The sequence below is a fragment of the Epinephelus moara genome, chromosome 2, assembly GCF_006386435.1.
Source record: "Epinephelus moara isolate mb chromosome 2, YSFRI_EMoa_1.0, whole genome shotgun sequence".
Lineage (NCBI taxonomy): Eukaryota > Metazoa > Chordata > Actinopteri > Perciformes > Serranidae > Epinephelus > Epinephelus moara.
The window spans coordinates 23824729-23841907 of record NC_065507.1 but is presented as its reverse complement, the minus strand read 5'-3'; the positions used below and the strand labels follow the sequence as shown (position 1 = coordinate 23841907).

Sequence of the window (17179 nt, the reverse complement as noted above, 5' to 3'; positions counted from 1 at the left end):
CAAGTTTTATTTCTGCAGAGCCCCCCAAAGGTGCTCTATTGGATTGAGATCTGGTGACTGTGGAGGCCATTGGAGTACAGTGAACTCATTGTCATGTTCAAGAAACCAGTTTGAGATGATTTGAGCTTTGTGACATGGTGCGTTATCCTGCTGGAAGTAGCCATCAGAAGATGGGTACACTGTGGTCATAGAGGGATGGACACGGTCAGCAACAATACTCAGGTAGGCTGTGGTGTTTAAACCATGCTCAGTTGGTACTAAGGGGCCCAAAGTGTGACAAGAAAACATCCCCACACCATTACACCACCACCAGCAGCCTGAACCGTTGATACAAGGCAGGATGGATCCATGCTTTCAGGTTGTTTATGCCAAATTCTGACCCCACCATCTGAATGTTGCAGCAGAAATCCAGACTCATCAGACTAGGCAACATTTTTCCAATCTTCTCTTGTCCAGTTTTGGTGAGCCTGTGTGAATTGTATCCTCAGTTTCCTGTTGTTAGCTGACAGGAGTGGCACCTGGTGTGGTCTTCTGCTGCTGTAGCCCATCTGCTTCAAGGTTGGACGTGTTGTTGGTTCAGAGATGGTCTTCTGCAGACCTTGGTTGTAACCAGTGGTTATTTGAGTTACTGTTGCCTTTCGGAGAACTGTTGCTCACTGGATATTTTCTATTTTTCGGACCATCCTCTGTAAACCCTAGAGATGGTTGTGTGTGTGAAAATCCCAGTAGATAGCAGTTTCTGAAATACTCAGAACAGCCTGTCTGGCACCAACAACCATTGCATATTCAAAGTAACTTAAATCACCTTTCTTCTTCATTCTGATGCTCGGTTTGAACTTCAGCAGGTCATCTTGACCTACATGCCTAAATGCATTGAGTTGCTGCCACATGATTGGCTGATCAGCTATTTGCATTAATGAACAGTTGGACAGGTGTAACTAATAAAGTGAGTGAGTGTGTGTATAATGTTATATTAATCTTGAGTGACAGGTACCATTAAAATCTAAGTGTGAAGATAATAACCTAGGGGCACAAAAAAAAAAAGAATAGAATAGAATAAAACAAAACAAAATAAAATAAAATAAAACGAAGTAAAATAAAATAAAATAAAATGAAATGAAACAAAATAAAATGAAGAAAAACAAAATGAAATAAAATGAAGTAAAATAAAATATGATGAAATAAAATAAAATAAAATTAAATTAATACATACATCATCTTTTAGGATGTGTGCTCTGTGTTTAAAACATTATATCAAGTTACTGGTTACTACCCGTCTGTCATCACAGTCTGCTGACCGACTGCAGGCTCTCTCGCGTTCCTTAACATACTGAGCGCGCTCACGCGAGGTGCCTGAACTTCTCGGCAGGCACGCGCCCACATAAACACCGGATAGCTCGAGCTACAAGCTACTAGGCTAACGCCACGTGACATTCCTACGGGATCATGTGACCGAGCTACGTCCTCCTCGCAGCCGTAAACTTTCCCCCTGCAAATCCCAAACAAACGAACATGGCGGACTTTGAGGAGCGGCAGAGTCTACTGGGAGACGAGGACGAGGGCTCCAGCGGCAGACACACAGCCGGGGGAGACGGCAGACCGCTGTCGGCCATCTGCGACCCGAGCCACCTCCTGCACCGAGTGGTGGTCCTGGTGTTTATGTGCTTCTTGGGATTCGGTGAGCAGTGGAAAGCCTCACTTCCCCAATTAATGAATATGTGGAGATTTGTGACTAAATTTAATAAGTTATATTCTTTATAAAGAAAGCTTTTGATAGTGTTTCCCTTCGTGGCTTACGTGGCATTAAAGAAATGCAGTATCATTGTTTATATAGTCTGTTAATGTAGGTCATTTGTTTCAGGAAGCTACTTCTGTTATGACAACCCAGCTGCACTTCAAACTCAAGTCCTTCAGGTAATTCATCCTCTGTAGAAAGCTGCACACCTGTGTGATACACCACAACTGTAACTATTCACGTGTATCCCCTTGTGTAATAATTCAACCACAACAGTCACATTAACCCACTCCTAAGTGCTGCCATTACAGGATCTTATTTATCCAGACACCCGTTTTCACACTGAGATTTTAAAGGTGAAAAATAAAACCATAACTGATGAAGTGACGGACAAGAGTCTGTCTGTACTGTTCTAGGATCTGAACCTGAACACTGCAAAGTTCATGCAGCTGTACGCCTGGTACTCCTGGCCCAATGTGGTGCTCTGCTTCTTTGGGGGGTTCCTGATTGACAGGGTTTTTGGCATCAGGTATGGAGACCACTAAGTCACATCTATTATGAGTCAAGTGTATTCACCATAAGTGAAAGTGAAAGTGATAGCGTCCGGGTTTTTTGCACTTTCTTGGCAGTGCCATCTTACATTGTTTTTTTTAATAGGCTGGGAACCATCATCTTTTCCCTCTTCGTCTGTGTTGGACAGGTAGGTTTACTTTAACATATAGACAGAGAATATAAGCACCAACATAAATGGGAACCAGTAGGTGCAGAAAATCTATTTAGTGTAAATATATTTCAACTTTTCCACCCTGCACAGGTCATATTTGCTACTGGAGCTTTAGTGAATCGTTTTTGGCTCATGGAAGTTGGACGTTTTGTATTTGGGTGAGCAAATCATTTTCCATTGTAATAAAAAACGTGTTTTAAAATCATAATCTAACAACTTCACATACCAGGGACCAGCTCTCTGCACCCTTACACACATGGATGGATTGCTGAACGGGCCCACAAGGCACAGGTTCAGGTGCTGAAAGTGTCAGGGGCCCCATTGGCCTTTACTTGCAATGTTACTCAAATTAATAGGTACCAGGAAGAGACTTAAAATGATCAAAAACACCGGAGCGACAACCATAAAAAGATGCATAATGCTTACAAAAAGAGGCAAAACAACTTAAAAGTCTGTGTGTCTTGCTCCTGTGTTCGAGAGGTGGTGGGGCCTTTTGCATATCTGTGCCCAGGGGCCCATTGTTGTATAATCCACCCATGCTTACACATGATACCACCCCACATCTGGTACCTTTTACTAGCACTGTTAAAGAAAAAATCGCCACAGAAAATCTAAACCTGTCAAATACTCAGCCTTGTGTGACCCTAAATTGTTCATGGAGGTTATCTTGTGCTATCACATGGCTGACACGTCCCCCTCCCTGTTTCCTTTTCCTGGACAGTATCGGAGGAGAGTCCTTGGCCGTGGCCCAGAACACGTATGCAGTCAACTGGTTCAAAGGAAAAGAGCTAAATCTGGTGTTTGGGCTTCAGCTGAGCATGGCTCGCCTGGTAAGGACGCTGCCAACAGGACGTGAAGTTATACATGCTTTCAAATTACGTGTTGAACATGGTAAACATACAACTCTTCTCTACTGGTCTCAAGGGCAGCACAGTGAACATGAACATCATGGGCCGGGTCTACAGCGGTGTCGCAGACCTCGTTGGCTCTCCTGGACACACCACACTGGGCGCATCACTCATGATAGGTAAATATCAGCACACCCTTTTGCTTTAGCGGGAGGGGTGTGCCTCACTTCAGGAGAAGACTTGAAATTGGCAAGTGTGAAACATGAAGACTCAGGTTACTTCATCTCTGCTTCTGTTAGAGATACTAGATCCGTTCTCTGTTACTAATGATCCCAGATAACACAGCCGGCAGCGATAGGGAGAAGTGGTATAGAGAACTAAAAGTGCTGCAGGCTGCTACAGATGAGTCACACGACTAAGAAGAAGTGTCACTTCTTATAATTTTCTTCAGTCACTTCTTATTTGTGCTAAAAGTGCTTCCACTTTTGAACAATAGACTCAATCAGCAGCCATCAGACATCCTTATTTGAACTGCTTGATAACCTTATCACCAAAGCATAACTTGAATTTACATTTCCCCTACTTTCTGTTTTGTGGTCTCCATATCTGTTAATGTTTTGAATTTCTTTTTTTCCTCCGTAGCTGCTGTAACCTGCCTGTTTTCACTCATCTGTGCCTTGGTGTTGGGATTCCTCGACAGAAGAGCAGAGAGGATCCTCCAAAAGGAACAGGGCAAAACTGGTAATGCTGTCTTATCTTTGTTTTTTCCTCTTGGGCCTCATCAGTCAATAACTACTAGAATGTTTTTCACAGTCACCCCCATTTTGTTTTTGTAGTTATTGACATTCTGGCCACACAGTTCATTGGCTTCAGCCGTTGTTCTGTCACAGTTGTTGAAAGCATATATTGCTGTGAAGCTGATCTGCATGTGTGTTCATCTTGCATATTAGGTGAGGTGATCAAGCTGACCGATGTGAAAGACTTTCCCTTCCCCCTGTGGCTCATCTTCATCATTTGCGTGTGCTACTATGTCGCCATTTTCCCCTTTATTGGACTGGGACAGTGAGTATTACATCAGTGCCATCTGTCTCTCACATATAGACACACACACATATACACAAGGTTTCCCTGGTGGTCTTCAGACATCTTTGTGTCACTTAAGTAATGCCCAATCCAGACCAATGATTCACAACAAGACAAGTTGAAACAGGCAACTCCTTGGAATGCGCCATTCTTAAACCTTGCCTGTTCACACCAATGCAACTAGATGAGATTGTGTATCATCTCTGTGCAGCAACTCTCTGTACACCCGTTCTTATTTCCAGCTCTTCAAGCTTATTTTGTGGCTGAATATAATTTGTTGCATAAGCACATACAACAGCGACCCACCGTCCGGCACCAGTACGCAATGAGGACGGAAACAAAGGGCACGGTGGGGACGGAGCACCTGCTACAGCAAGTGAACATGCCATCTGTGGCTGAAGCTCAGGAGGTAGAGCCGGTCGTCCACCAATTGGAAGATCATACTGAGGAGTGATTTGATCCTCAGCTCCTCTAGCCAGCATGTTGAAGTATCCTTGGGCAAGATACTGAACCCCAAATTGCTCCCGATGGGTGTTCCATTGGTGTATAAGTGTGTGAATGGTCACTGAGTAGCAGGTGGCACCATGTGCGGTAGCCTCGGCCACCAGTGTGTGAATGCGTGTGGGAATGGGAGAATGTGACACGTAATGTAGAAGCGCTTTCTGTGGTTGGAAGACTAGAAAAGCGCCATACAAGTAGCCTGGAAATCCAGACTCAAATCTAGAAAGATTTTGAGTCTGGCCCTCACCGATACACCCTTCCTACCCAAGGGGTGGCACTAACTGAGACATTTCAAATGCCGCCGCACGCAATTGGATAGCACGATGGCCAATCAGAGCAAAAAACAAGGTGACGTATTCATTGCACTAAGCCCCATTTGTTTGTCGACCAGTAGGGCTAACTGATATATTATGCTTTTGCCATATCCCGTCGGCAAAACGACAAAAACGTCCTTCCTGGAAGCGAAGGCTTCTAGGGCAGTCTTCTGTTCCTCTCTCTAGGAAAAAGATAAGTGTAGTTGGCTTAGCGTTTCTTCCAAAGCTACATTGTATGGACGCGGTCCTTCGGCGGCTGCCATCTTGGCTGTTTACTTTTCGACTCCTACGGCGCAGCGCTGTCCTCATCATGTTACGCGCGCCCAGAGCCCGCCTCTGTCAGATAGACTGATCTGATTGGTCTGATGGCGATTCAGCGGGCTCTGCTCTTCGGGGCCAGATCCCTGTGCAGTGCAAATTAGAATTTGCTAGGGGCGGGGCATCTGGCATCATCTGGATTTCCAGTGCAGTCCGTTTACCATTTTGACTTGAACAGCAGACTTCACTTTAAACCATTTGGCTGTTGAAACAGGCGACGTGCTTTATGTTCTAAAAGCTGAGTTGCAGGTGACCCCATCAGCCGGCTTGAGTCGAGCTCAGACTGGCCAGTTCACACCGCTGCGAATTTTCTCTGCAACGTTCTAAAAATATTTAATCTGGTCATGATTCTTTGGTCTGAACTAGGCTTAAAACATCCATATCATTGTCTCATCTGTATGACCAAAGACAGTCGGTCCCTCTCGTCTGTCTAATTATTCTTTTATGCTTATACTTGGTCAGTGGCTTTTAGATCAGTGTAATTCCAAAATATATATACTTATTATTGTTGTTGGTTTGTTGTAATTATCATTATTATTGTACATGTGTCAATCACTTTATTAGGTAACCTGTACAGTATAATGCAGTTCAATAAATCCATAATGCCACAAAGTCTGTTTTAATGATGTATATAAAGTATGAGACAAACATACTTTGCATTAGGGCTGTACAATTAAGTGAAGTATTATCGAAAATGCAATATGACCAAGAGCAAAATCCAGATTGCTGGAGCTGCAAATTTTTGATAATGTTAAAATGCATCAAAACATACCATTATAAATGAAGCATTGTGGTGCATCAGAGATGCTCCAGCCTACACATCATGTTACATCATGATGTAAGGGAACAAGCTAGTTTGGTACAGACCCCAGCAAAAATCACATCAATGAAAATTAAATGCATAAAATACCATTCCCCCCAAAATCGTGGGGCCAATCAGTAATCAGAGTCCTGTGACTCCTGTGACATGTTAACCTGTGTTACACATAATTTCTCCCTGCCTGAAACACATGAGCACACCTACCAGCTTTAGAAATTTGTAATTATTGCGGTGAGCTGCACTTGGACTTTGCTTGGTGTGTTTTCAGCATCATTCTGAAATCAGGGACTTTGTACGCTGAAATGATGGAACAGCATATTTGGTTCTGATGAAAATATCTTGACCAACACTCGTCCTTGAGTTGAGAAAAACACAATTCACTTGAAGGTGGTATTATAGTGAAATAGTGTGTTATGAATTCAATCGAGAACCTCCATTAAATCAGCACAATACCTGCGTCTGAGCAAAGATTCAACAGTGCGACCTCACAATGCTGTGTTGTCATCGAACCACAAAGGGAGGGAGAGGGAGTCAGGAATGGAAAGAGGTTTGACAAATGGGTTTGCAGTGAAAGAAACCAATTGAGGCTATCATGACCTGCATTTCCTTCTCTGAAAGGCACTCTCAAATCACTTAGCAACTGACATGGTTTTTCCACCGAGGGTCAGTGCTTGCAGAGCAAATACTTGTTATGCAAATGGAGCAGAAAACAATGTATGGAAGAGCGAGAGCTACCTGCTGCGGGAGTCAACTTGATTTCTCCTCCTGTTGTGGTCACATCAATATGAAGGTCGAGCAGCAGTGTGCACTCTGAGCCCATCACCATGTCTTTTCATTTACAGGGTGTTCTTCATTGAAAAGTTCAACTTCTCCCCAGCTGAGGCCAGAGCTGTCAACAGGTAACTCACATCAGGTGTAACAGGCCATTGAGACCAAGCTACCTGAAGGCACTAACACCATTATAGTCTTTGGTTTCTGGTGGTTTTGCATTTCTATAGTGGAGTATATTTTTTCTTATTTTAAAGACTGACTTTTGCAGATAGATTTTCTTTACTTGGATTTCCATCATTAACTAGCTTGAACTACACATTTACATTTAGATTAGTCTAGATTCCAGTCATGAAAATGCATGTCATTCTCTATCTTCCCCAGTATTGTGTACATCATCTCAGCCCCTGCATCTCCACTTCTGGGCCTCATGGTTGATAAGACGGGGAGGAATGTGATTTGGGTAATGATTGCTGTGGTCGCCACGCTCGCTGCTCACATGATGCTGGCCTTCACCTTCTGGAACCCATGGATCGCAATGGTAGTGCACCTGGCAACCGTTTGCACTATACTCTAACAAAATCTTATCTTGTACATTCATCACAGCTGTAGGACAAACTGAATGAAGGAATTGCACTGAGCATAAATGTCAGTTCTCACTGGGGTTGTTAGGTAATAGTTTCCAAGCTTGATGGAATAACTGTTAGTCATAGGGGGTGTGGATACAGCTTCCTCAAAACAGAAAGTTCACTTAAAGTTTTTGTTGAATTTTGTCCCACTAAGCAAACCCATCAGTTTGCAGTGAGCTTCCAGCCTTAGTTGGAAGGGAAAATAGAAGTTTGCATACAAAGAAATTAACTAATTAATTAAGTTTTAAAATGGTTTATTTAACAAACAACTGAGATAACTAACGCAAAATTAGATGAAATGAAATATTAGGTCTTGTGATTACGTGATGTGATTACATGATTGCGGTCAACAGAAAATATTGGAGCCAAAACTCACCCTCTTTGTCTAAAAGCCACCACACCAGTGAATGAACAGATAAAATAATGTAAAACCACACCCACACTTGTGCCAATTACTACCGGAAGTGAGAGTGACCCAAAGAACGTGTGCAGCCTAAACAACTATAAACATGAGAGGTTAAGTACGTATTCTGGCTCCTACAGGGCTAAAATTTGCGTGTTCAACAGGCTGTTGTGTTCCCATCAATGCCAATCAGAGCCAAAGCCAATAAATACTCGTGACTGCTGCATCACCTGCGTGTGAATGCTGATTGTTACCTTTCCCATTACATTAAAAAGCCAGATGTTAGCATGTGTTAGCAGGTTTTTTATGCAATGGAAAAGGGGCTTAAGTTAGTCATGTCTTATTACCTGGAATTTGTGAAGAAAGCGTCATTTTTCTCACATGCCCCAATGGTGATCGAAGAACCTGAAAACAGCAAGCATTCTTGATGAATTGAAGTCACGGGGCTGCGTTTAACAACTGCAAAACTATATCAAATGGCTGTTTACATACTCATACACAACTCGTGCAGTATAATCCAAGTCTCATTTACTCAGTCGTATGCCCAGTGCTTCCCAAACACATGCATTTTCACTCAAACCTTACGGTTTAAAACACTTTGGCATACGAGTAGTGCTCATGGGCAAAATTGTGCGCTTAAACTCTGCTTGTGCTCCACTGAGTTGGTGAGGCGTGCCACTTGACTGTGCGTGAGGGTGTTAAACGCAGCCCCCATAACTTAAATTGATTAAGAATGTTTGTTGTTTTTGGATTCTTCGTTCACAGTGGAGGCATATGAGAAAAACAAAGTTCTCTGTACAAATTCAAGATAACATGTGGTGAGTAACTGATGAACAAATGATCATTTTGTGGGTGAAGTATTCCTTTAAACTCAGACTGGATAGCAGTGCGAGTTAGATATTGAGATATTGAGCACAGGGTTTTGCTTTAAAGACCCATTGAAATGAAAATTTTATTTCCCCGGTTTAATGTGATGCTGTGTCATCTCAAAAATCTCTATCAGAGTATTTTTTTACATCAAAATCCTTGTCTTTTTTGTCCCCATAAAACCATGTAAAACAGTTCCAAAATTTCATCTAGTCATATGAAACTTTGGTCAGCTATGTATAGAGATAGAGAAAGATGTGTTTTTGGATATCAGTGGGCAAAGCATTTTTTATTCCTGTTCCAAAACAATGTGGCGGAGATGTAATTCATTCATCTCTCTGTTGTCCTCCTCCTGATCTAGTGGTGAGGAAAGTGTGTGATGAGCAAACAGACTGCTCAGCAACGGACTCCGCTGTAGCTCCGTATCGCACTTAGCACCAAGCCCGCCCACTTTATAGTGAAACAATCAAATGTGAAGGATTTGATTTAAACCTGTACAGCGTGCAAATGTTCTGCTTCACCCTTACGTCTGTTTAACTGGGACTTTAAGAATGGAATAAACCTGTATTTCTATAGCACCACTCTTCTTTGGAGAGACTTGAAATATTTGAAGTAATGACAGCATGTGTGTCCTCTTTTGTTTTCCAGTCCCTGCTGGGTGTCTCCTACTCCTTACTGGCCTGTGCACTGTGGCCCATGGTGGCATTCGTGGTACCTGAGCATCAGCTGGGGACGGCCTATGGCTTGTATGTGCCTGCAGTGACAATGTTATGACTGATCTCATACATAGTCACAGTGACTGATAATTGGTGTTTTTTACTGACGCTGATGTCGATCGTCTGCCTTTGTCCACCAGCATGCAGTCGATCCAGAACCTGGGACTCGCTCTCATTGCCATGGCAGCAGGAGCCATCCTCGACACCAAAGGATACCTGATTTTGGAAGTGTTTTTCTGCATCTGTATCTGCTGTCAGTATCTTCTGTCTGTTTGTGTGATGGATTATGAGATGAGATACTTTTAAGTGACACTGTCAGTGATCCTTCACATTGTTTACCCCCCCTTATTTCTTGCAGTTGCACTGATGGGAGTGGTGACGCTGTACTTTGTGGATTATCTCAGAGGTATGATAAAACTGTAGCCTTGAACTCTCTCCTCTCTGCTGTCCCTCCCCATATTGTCTCAGCTTTTTTCCCAAACTACCCATCCCTTCACTTTACTCTGTCACTCCTCAGCACACACCTCCCTCCTCTCCACCACACTCACTCACCTCTTAATCTCTCCATCTCCCTCTCTTGCTCCAGGAGGAGATTTGAACCGGTCAGCCGCAGCCAGAGCAAAACTCCAGAAAGAAGCCACTTCAGACGCAGAGTGAGTAGCTTTGACCTTTCACCTCCGTCACTGCTTTCCCACCCACTTACCCAACAATTACACAAGCATCTCGAAAATATAATGAACAACCCACTCGTGTAATCAAGTGGCACTGGCATATTTTTGGACACTTGTAAAAGCTCCTGTGCTAATTGACTCTGGATGTGTCCTTAGCTCAACTCGCTGCAGTCAGCTTAGTCCAAATCTACTAAAATGAGTAGAAATTTCCATTCTGTTCTAGTTTGTGTTTCCAGGTAGATAAAAATAAATGATTTAACAGACTGAGCATGATTTTCAGTGTGATAGTTACAGTCAGGTGGTATTTTTATGGATTTGTTCTTTGGAGTGTAGAATATATGATCAGCCACATGACTTGCACACACAATCATGCATCAGTTTACTGTATTACAGCGCCTGGTTTTACTAGTTTAAAAGGTTCAGGAGTGTAAAGAGATGATAATTGATTGCCTGATTGGGCTTTAATTTAATTTTCTTGAGTGGTTGTTGCAGCAAAACTGTAATAAGGTGCACTGTTTCAGTTATCACTGTCAATTTTGATGTATTTCCAAGTATTCAAATTTATAGAGAAAGAAACCTGTGTGGAGTTTGTTAAAATCACGCCCACAAGCTATCCTGCTGTGTGCAGCACGTATGGTCAGGTGACCACCAGGCGTGCAGCAGTGACCAACATAGACGCTGAAGAAGAGCATGAGCATGACCATGAACAGGCTGAGTTGGTGGCGAAAAAAAAAGCAACGTCTATTATATGGTGATACTTTGGATTCAGGTACGGCGACGTTGAACAGAAAGACATGCTGTGTAAACGTTTAAAAGTTAAAGTCGCCGCGGCAACACGACCAATCTATATCAGCACTTGAGACGGCACAGAGAAAAGTACGCAGAGTGCATGCGAAAGAAAGCCAAGCCAAGTAATGTTAAAGACAAAGAGACAACTGAAAGCCGCCAGGGCCTCATAAAACAACAACAAAGCACAATTACGCAAACATTTGTAAGTGTCAGGCCATACGACAAGACCTCAAAGAGACACGGGGAAATCATAGACTCCATAACACACTATATAATAACAATTGATAAACTGAGCAAAATTTTGCTTGGGTTCGGCCCACTTGACATGCTGCTGTGTTGTGCTATGGCCTATTCATATGCTGGAATTTGTCATTTACGTAACAACGCCTGAACGCAACACAGGCTTCGCTCCAACTCCAAGTGTGGGTACAGTGCCGTGCTGCGCTGCTGTGTGAGCAGTGTGTTTGACTGTGCGTAACAGTCAAACAGTCTGTTGATGGTCATTTACACACTGTCCATAACAGTAACTACATCAGGTGAGGTCAGTGCCCCCCTGATATAATGTAGGGGTAACACTGAATCAAGCAAGAAGACTCATGATACCATTTATTTGTTATATTGTAATCACAATTGCAAATCGTGATACTGTCCACCAAAATCACAATCGCACATTTTTATCAAATCATGCAGCACTACTAGTAATGGACTGTTTGGTTGCCCACCTTGCATTATCCGTGCTATATATTGGCTAGCTGTGGTGTGTGTCACCGTGCTTTGCTTAAAGGCTTCACTCATCTTCCTGGGTGGTGGCAAAGCACTCATGCAAAAAGATGTTTTTAATAGAGTGAAACAGGACTTCATTAACCACAGCATGATGGAGGAAACGGTTGCTGTATCAGCAGACCAATTGGCTACATTTATTTAGAGCACGCGTCTATAGCACACCACCTGTGGTTGGTTTATTTCTGTGTTTGACATCCAACCACACAGTTTCTTTTAGTATTATGATAGTTTCGGTTCCCATTAATGGCACGTGAGTGGTCGTCCTGAACAGGCATTGAGGTTAGATCTGTTTTTGTCTATCTCTCTGTCTCTCTATCAGTGTATCTGTGTAATCTGTTACAGTACATGCTGTTCTTTGTTTTAAGCTTATGCTTTGTGAAAATACAAACTAACATTTTCTGGTCTGTTCTGTGACGGATATTTTCCAGATGATGATGATGAGGGAACACACATAGTCCTAGGCTTGGAGCCAGCAGGCTGCACTGTCCAACCCCAGAGCTGTCAATCAACTGCCATGGGGCGGGACTGCGCTACTGACTCCGCCCAGTGCTGTCACCTGTGACTCTTCCCATCAGAACTGACTGTCTGGCTCCAGCTATTACATAACCCACCGGGTATTAATAGCTTATTATATTCCTTTGAGGACACTGACAGATGACACAGATCGACTGACCTCCCATACTGACTTCTCTGATATTCAGTTTCCACAGTGTGTGTGTGTGTGTGTGTGTGTGTGTGTGTGTGTGTGTGTGTGTGTGTGAGCGTGAAATTTTATTACTGAAAAGAGTTAAGATGCTTCAGAAGTGTTTTGACTGTTTTAAATGTTCAGCGAAAGATAAGACTTATATCCTGTGGAACGGTGCCTATAAATATTTTTTGATTTTATTACTTGCAAATGCAACTTATAATATGGGGTTCTGATAATGGAATTGTTCTAAATGTATATAGGACTTTGTGGATGTTTTTAAATGGTTTTATGTTTCTTTTTACAAATTGTTTTCAGAAGGACTCTGTTACTTGCCTGATTGCATTCAACTCAGCATTTCATTTATGCACATATCAGCTGTCAGCATTCACAATAATTGCCAACCAAAATCTTCCTTACTGGACTTTGCTTAGTGAGTTCATATTCAATTTTAATCATATGCATCGTTGACCTTTTATGGTGCATAATCTCAGAAAGAGCATGGCTCTTTATTGTTTAAATCTTTATTGCTCAATTTTTTTTCTTAATTCCTTTATCTGCTCTCGGCTGGTTTCGGAGGTTCATAAAGATTTATTTTCTGTTGCATCATCAAATGGTACATTACTATAATGATAAGTAAGATAAGAGAAAGAGAGAGCCACACTTTGGAAAGCATTTACCCGTGTAATGATATTCACAGTTTTAACTTTTCTTACACACTTTTATTAATGTGACCTTTTAAAGAATCAGTTCCCTTATGAATTATGTTTTGTAGACGGTGTTTTGCTCTTTTATCAAGCTCAGGTAATTTACTTTTTGTAAGCACTGCCCCCAAATTGTTGCTCGCTTCATTTGAACGATGAGACAGAATATCCATGCACTCAGTTTAACTCTCACCATTCCAGTAATGTAGGAAGAGATTTATCTCCCTGTGTTGTTATCAGGGTCGCAGACTGTGTCTGATAAACACTCACTACCTCAGTTGGGCAAATTAGTCTTTGAAATATTAAAGGAATACTTCACCCACAAAATGATCATTCGTATATTAGTTGCACACCCCCTGTTATGTTGGGTTTGTGAAGATCTTGATGAATTGAAGTTCAAGGGGGTCCACGTTTAACAGCAGCAAAACTATATCAAAAAAATTGTTTACAAACTCTCACACAACTCATGCAGTATAATCCAAGTCTCATTTATCCAGTTATATGCTCAGTACTCCCCAAACAGGCAGCCTTGTCTGACGGGGAGCTGAACTAAAAGTGAAATTCATCTTTGCTCTCGTCAAAGCCAGACTTCATTGACAAAAACAGTAATTTTGCCTCGCTGAACTCTGGAGCTGCCTTTCTGTTTAGGGCCTCGATCAGTTAATTTATTTAAGTTATTTTGAGACTGAAGTGTTTTAAAGTTTCAGTTGGATTCACCAAAGTAACAAAACAATGCAAACAAGCTAACAGATGGAGGCAGTGGTAGAGCAGCAGCTGCTGTGTTCTGTGAGTTTTTGTCAGTGGAGTCTGGCTTTGAAAAGAGCATAAAAATTTCACTTTCCATTCAGTTCACCATTGGAAATGTAATTTTTTGGGGAATACTGAATATATGAGTGGATAGATTAGACTTGTGTTATACTGCATGAGTAGTGTCATTGTTAATGAAAGTTTTGATATAGTTTTGCTGTTTTTAAATTCATCAAGAATTCTCCCTGTTTTTCGAGTCTTTGTTCAATGTGGAGGCCTGTGGGAAAAGTTTTCATTAAGAATCAAATGAAACGTGGTGAGCAATCGACATACGAATGGTCATTTTGCGGGTGAAGTATTCTTTTAAGAGCAACTTAACACTCCCTGAGAATCTTGTTTTTTCTGACATCCCCCACTTTAACTTTTGTCTTGCTTCAGTGATGCAGAAGTGCACTATTAAACTTCTTACTAAACCTGTCAGTGATGCTGCAGGTGATGCAGAGAGGGCAGTTCAATCTGGTGTTAAGTAACTATTTAATGCCCAAATTTGAAAGAAGACGGTCAGTAGCATTGAGTTAAAGCATTGTGTTTGCACATTAACAGCCAGAGACATACTGCTCTCCTCACCTGTCGCTCATGTGCACTGTGGTGTTGAGACAGCAGGGCAGTCTTTGCTTTACTGATATTTGTGTTAACTGTTGTGGAGCTGTGGTCAAGAAATGATACGACTGAGAAATTACAGAAGATCCATTGTACAATCAAAGACAGTGAGATTTGAAGGACAGTCACTTAAAGAAGAAACCTTTTTGTAGAACCAAATCACATTTGATACCATATTGTTAATGGAAGAATGGCATTTAATTAAACACATTTTTTGAAAACACTTGAATTCTCTTGTTATTGTACAGCATTTTTCTGCAGCATTTTTTTTCCCAACACATGTATTAATAAGTTATTTGGCTATTGTGGCTGATTAATCCTGCCTATTGGCTGCAGAGATGATAAAGATGGCAACATTGTTATTCCTGCAGGATTAAAAGGCGACCCAGTAAACTGACAGAGGGTGAGCATGCTAGATTAGCACCCATGTCTGCTTTTGGCTTACGCAACCGATACCTCTCAAGGTTGGGCGCACAGGTATGCACACACTCACACACACACACACACACACACACACATTCTTGTACTTCTATGTTTTGAGGACCTTCATTGACATAATGCATTCCCTAGCCCCCTTACCCTTACCTTAACCATCACAACTAAATGCCTAACGCCAACCCTAACCCTAAAGCAGGATTTATACTTCTGCGTCAAATCAGCGTCATAACTACGGCATAGCCTAATGTGCACCTCCCCAGAAATGTAACTACAGTAGGCCTACACGTCACGACGATGCAGACCTCCTGTCTAAAACCATTCCCCTTAGGGGAAACAAAGCTTTTATTTACTTTAATTTTACAGATAAGAAACAATAATTTGCAAAGACAATAAAGCCTCCACAAAATAGCATTTTAAATCTTGTGTGTGATTTAACCTGGCTTCATATGAGTAGTGTAAGTCTTCACTAGTTGCTAGGCTAATTTATACAATGTAAAATGCCATATGCTTGTGCTAATAACATTAGCATGTTGTATTTGTTTGGAAAACGTTTTGTCGGTGAACATTGGGAGTTGTAATGGAGCCGAATTTTGTAACGTTACCTTTGTTAAGTGTTGCTGTTGTCCCTGGTTTCAAATGAGTATAGGAAATATCTGCTAGCCACTAGGCAAATTTATACAATGTAAAATGCTATAGGCTTGTGCTAAAAACATTAGCATGTAGTATTTGTGGGGAAAATGTGTCCAGTGAAAGACAAGCGCTTTGTCTGTGAATCCTGCGAGTTATAAAGAAGCCAATTTGTGCACTTGTGTTTGAAATTCTTGCTATTAAGCCGTGTTTTGTGTGTGGTTTGGGTGTACACGGAAACTTACTTCACAGAAACCATGCCGCCAGCTAGTGTTTTGGAAGTGTAACTGCAGAGTGACACAGACACACCACCGCACAAGTATAGATGCTCACAACAGCGTAGGCTCTGCATGGAGCTGATGCACAAGTATAAATCCACCTTTACCCTTATTGTGAGCTGAACCCTACAACAAAGTCCTTACCCTCAAGTGGGACTTGCCAAACTGTCTCCCCTTTCAAAAATGTCCTCACTGTGCTAGAATATGCTTTTGGTCCTCACTATGTATCATGTACAAGTGTACGTACACACACACACCACTTCTGATTAGACATAATTCAAACAGAAAACTATTAATTTATTCAGCCTCTAATCTTGACACTGGCAATACATTATTTTTCTCCTTAAGGCTCGGAGGGTTGGCTTTACTGCTACACTTCGTAATTAAACACAAGTAACTCTTTCACTGTAGCTTTCTTTTCTAACTTAATCTTTCTTGTCCTCTCTGCTCTCAGCTCCCAGACCACTGCTCTACCCATCTGTCATCACTTGCCCACAGGAGTGTTCTGAAATGATGCCCTTCATTCAGCTGTCTGCTCCTCCAACACTGTAGCTCTGTGACTCCAGCCAAGTATGCACTAACAAAAAAAATAAGAGGATGATACAGAGTGTCCCTGTTTGAACAAGATACTGTAGCACTTTAAGGTATTTTTAACCTTCACATGACTGACAGGGTGTTTTCTTTCATTATTATCACTATAGGGACTATTTTTGGACTCATTTCCAGTTGCTCCACAATTGAGGCTTTTTTTTAATAGAAACCACAAACGGTGCAGTTTTTTTCTTGGAGATTGTGTCATGTAAAATTGTATTGATGTTTTATGCTGCCTTCCTGCTGTTTAAGGGTCTGTTTTAGAGACTCAGCCCTCTGCAAACGACAGAGGGCACCAATTCCCCCAAATGTTCAGCATCACCTGTGGCCACAGTATCATTGCTTTTTAATAACCTCATTTTGCAGGCTCAGTATTTACACTATGACTTAGTTCCTTACTTTTGCTGATCCTTCAGGTTTTATAGGATGCAAGTGTACAAAAAAGGATGCCTCACAAGTCAGTGCCTTCTCTGATGAATG

General features: G+C 41.8%; 1 protein-coding gene across 3 annotated transcripts; it reads left to right on the top strand.

Annotated features, from left to right (window-relative positions):
- The first annotated feature begins 1418 nt into the window (after nucleotides 1-1418).
- Nucleotides 1419-17084, top strand: mfsd1 (major facilitator superfamily domain containing 1). Of its 3 annotated transcripts, XM_050068364.1 has the most exons (17): nucleotides 1419-1678; nucleotides 1862-1914; nucleotides 2152-2264; nucleotides 2393-2435; nucleotides 2550-2617; nucleotides 3181-3289; nucleotides 3384-3486; nucleotides 3950-4048; nucleotides 4258-4369; nucleotides 7186-7242; nucleotides 7496-7652; nucleotides 9659-9756; nucleotides 9867-9979; nucleotides 10085-10132; nucleotides 10313-10379; nucleotides 15137-15242; nucleotides 16563-17084. In XM_050068364.1, exons 1-17 carry the CDS (start codon nucleotides 1513-1515, stop codon nucleotides 16620-16622), a joined length of 1572 nt encoding a protein of 523 aa, XP_049924321.1. In that variant the 5' UTR covers nucleotides 1419-1512; the 3' UTR covers nucleotides 16623-17084. The 3 variants fall into 3 exon arrangements, with proteins under 3 accessions (XP_049924321.1, XP_049924338.1, XP_049924329.1); XM_050068381.1 differs by lacking the exon at nucleotides 15137-15242 and having other exon boundaries at nucleotides 1422-1678; nucleotides 16563-16617; XM_050068372.1 differs by lacking the exons at nucleotides 15137-15242; nucleotides 16563-17084 and adding an exon at nucleotides 12398-14988 and having other exon boundaries at nucleotides 1423-1678.
- The last annotated feature ends 95 nt before the right edge of the window (nucleotides 17085-17179 follow it).

Excerpts from the sequence above, each read along its gene's own strand:
- mfsd1 (XM_050068364.1), top strand. The coding sequence starts at position 1,513 with ATGGCGGACTTTGAGGAGCGGCAGAGTCTACTGGGAGACGAGGACGAG. Across the intron at positions 3,290-3,383 it reads AGCTGAGCATGGCTCGCCTG|GGCAGCACAGTGAACATGAA; the intron begins GTAAGGACGCTG and ends ACTGGTCTCAAG. Across the intron at positions 3,487-3,949 it reads GGGCGCATCACTCATGATAG|CTGCTGTAACCTGCCTGTTT; the intron begins GTAAATATCAGC and ends TTTCCTCCGTAG.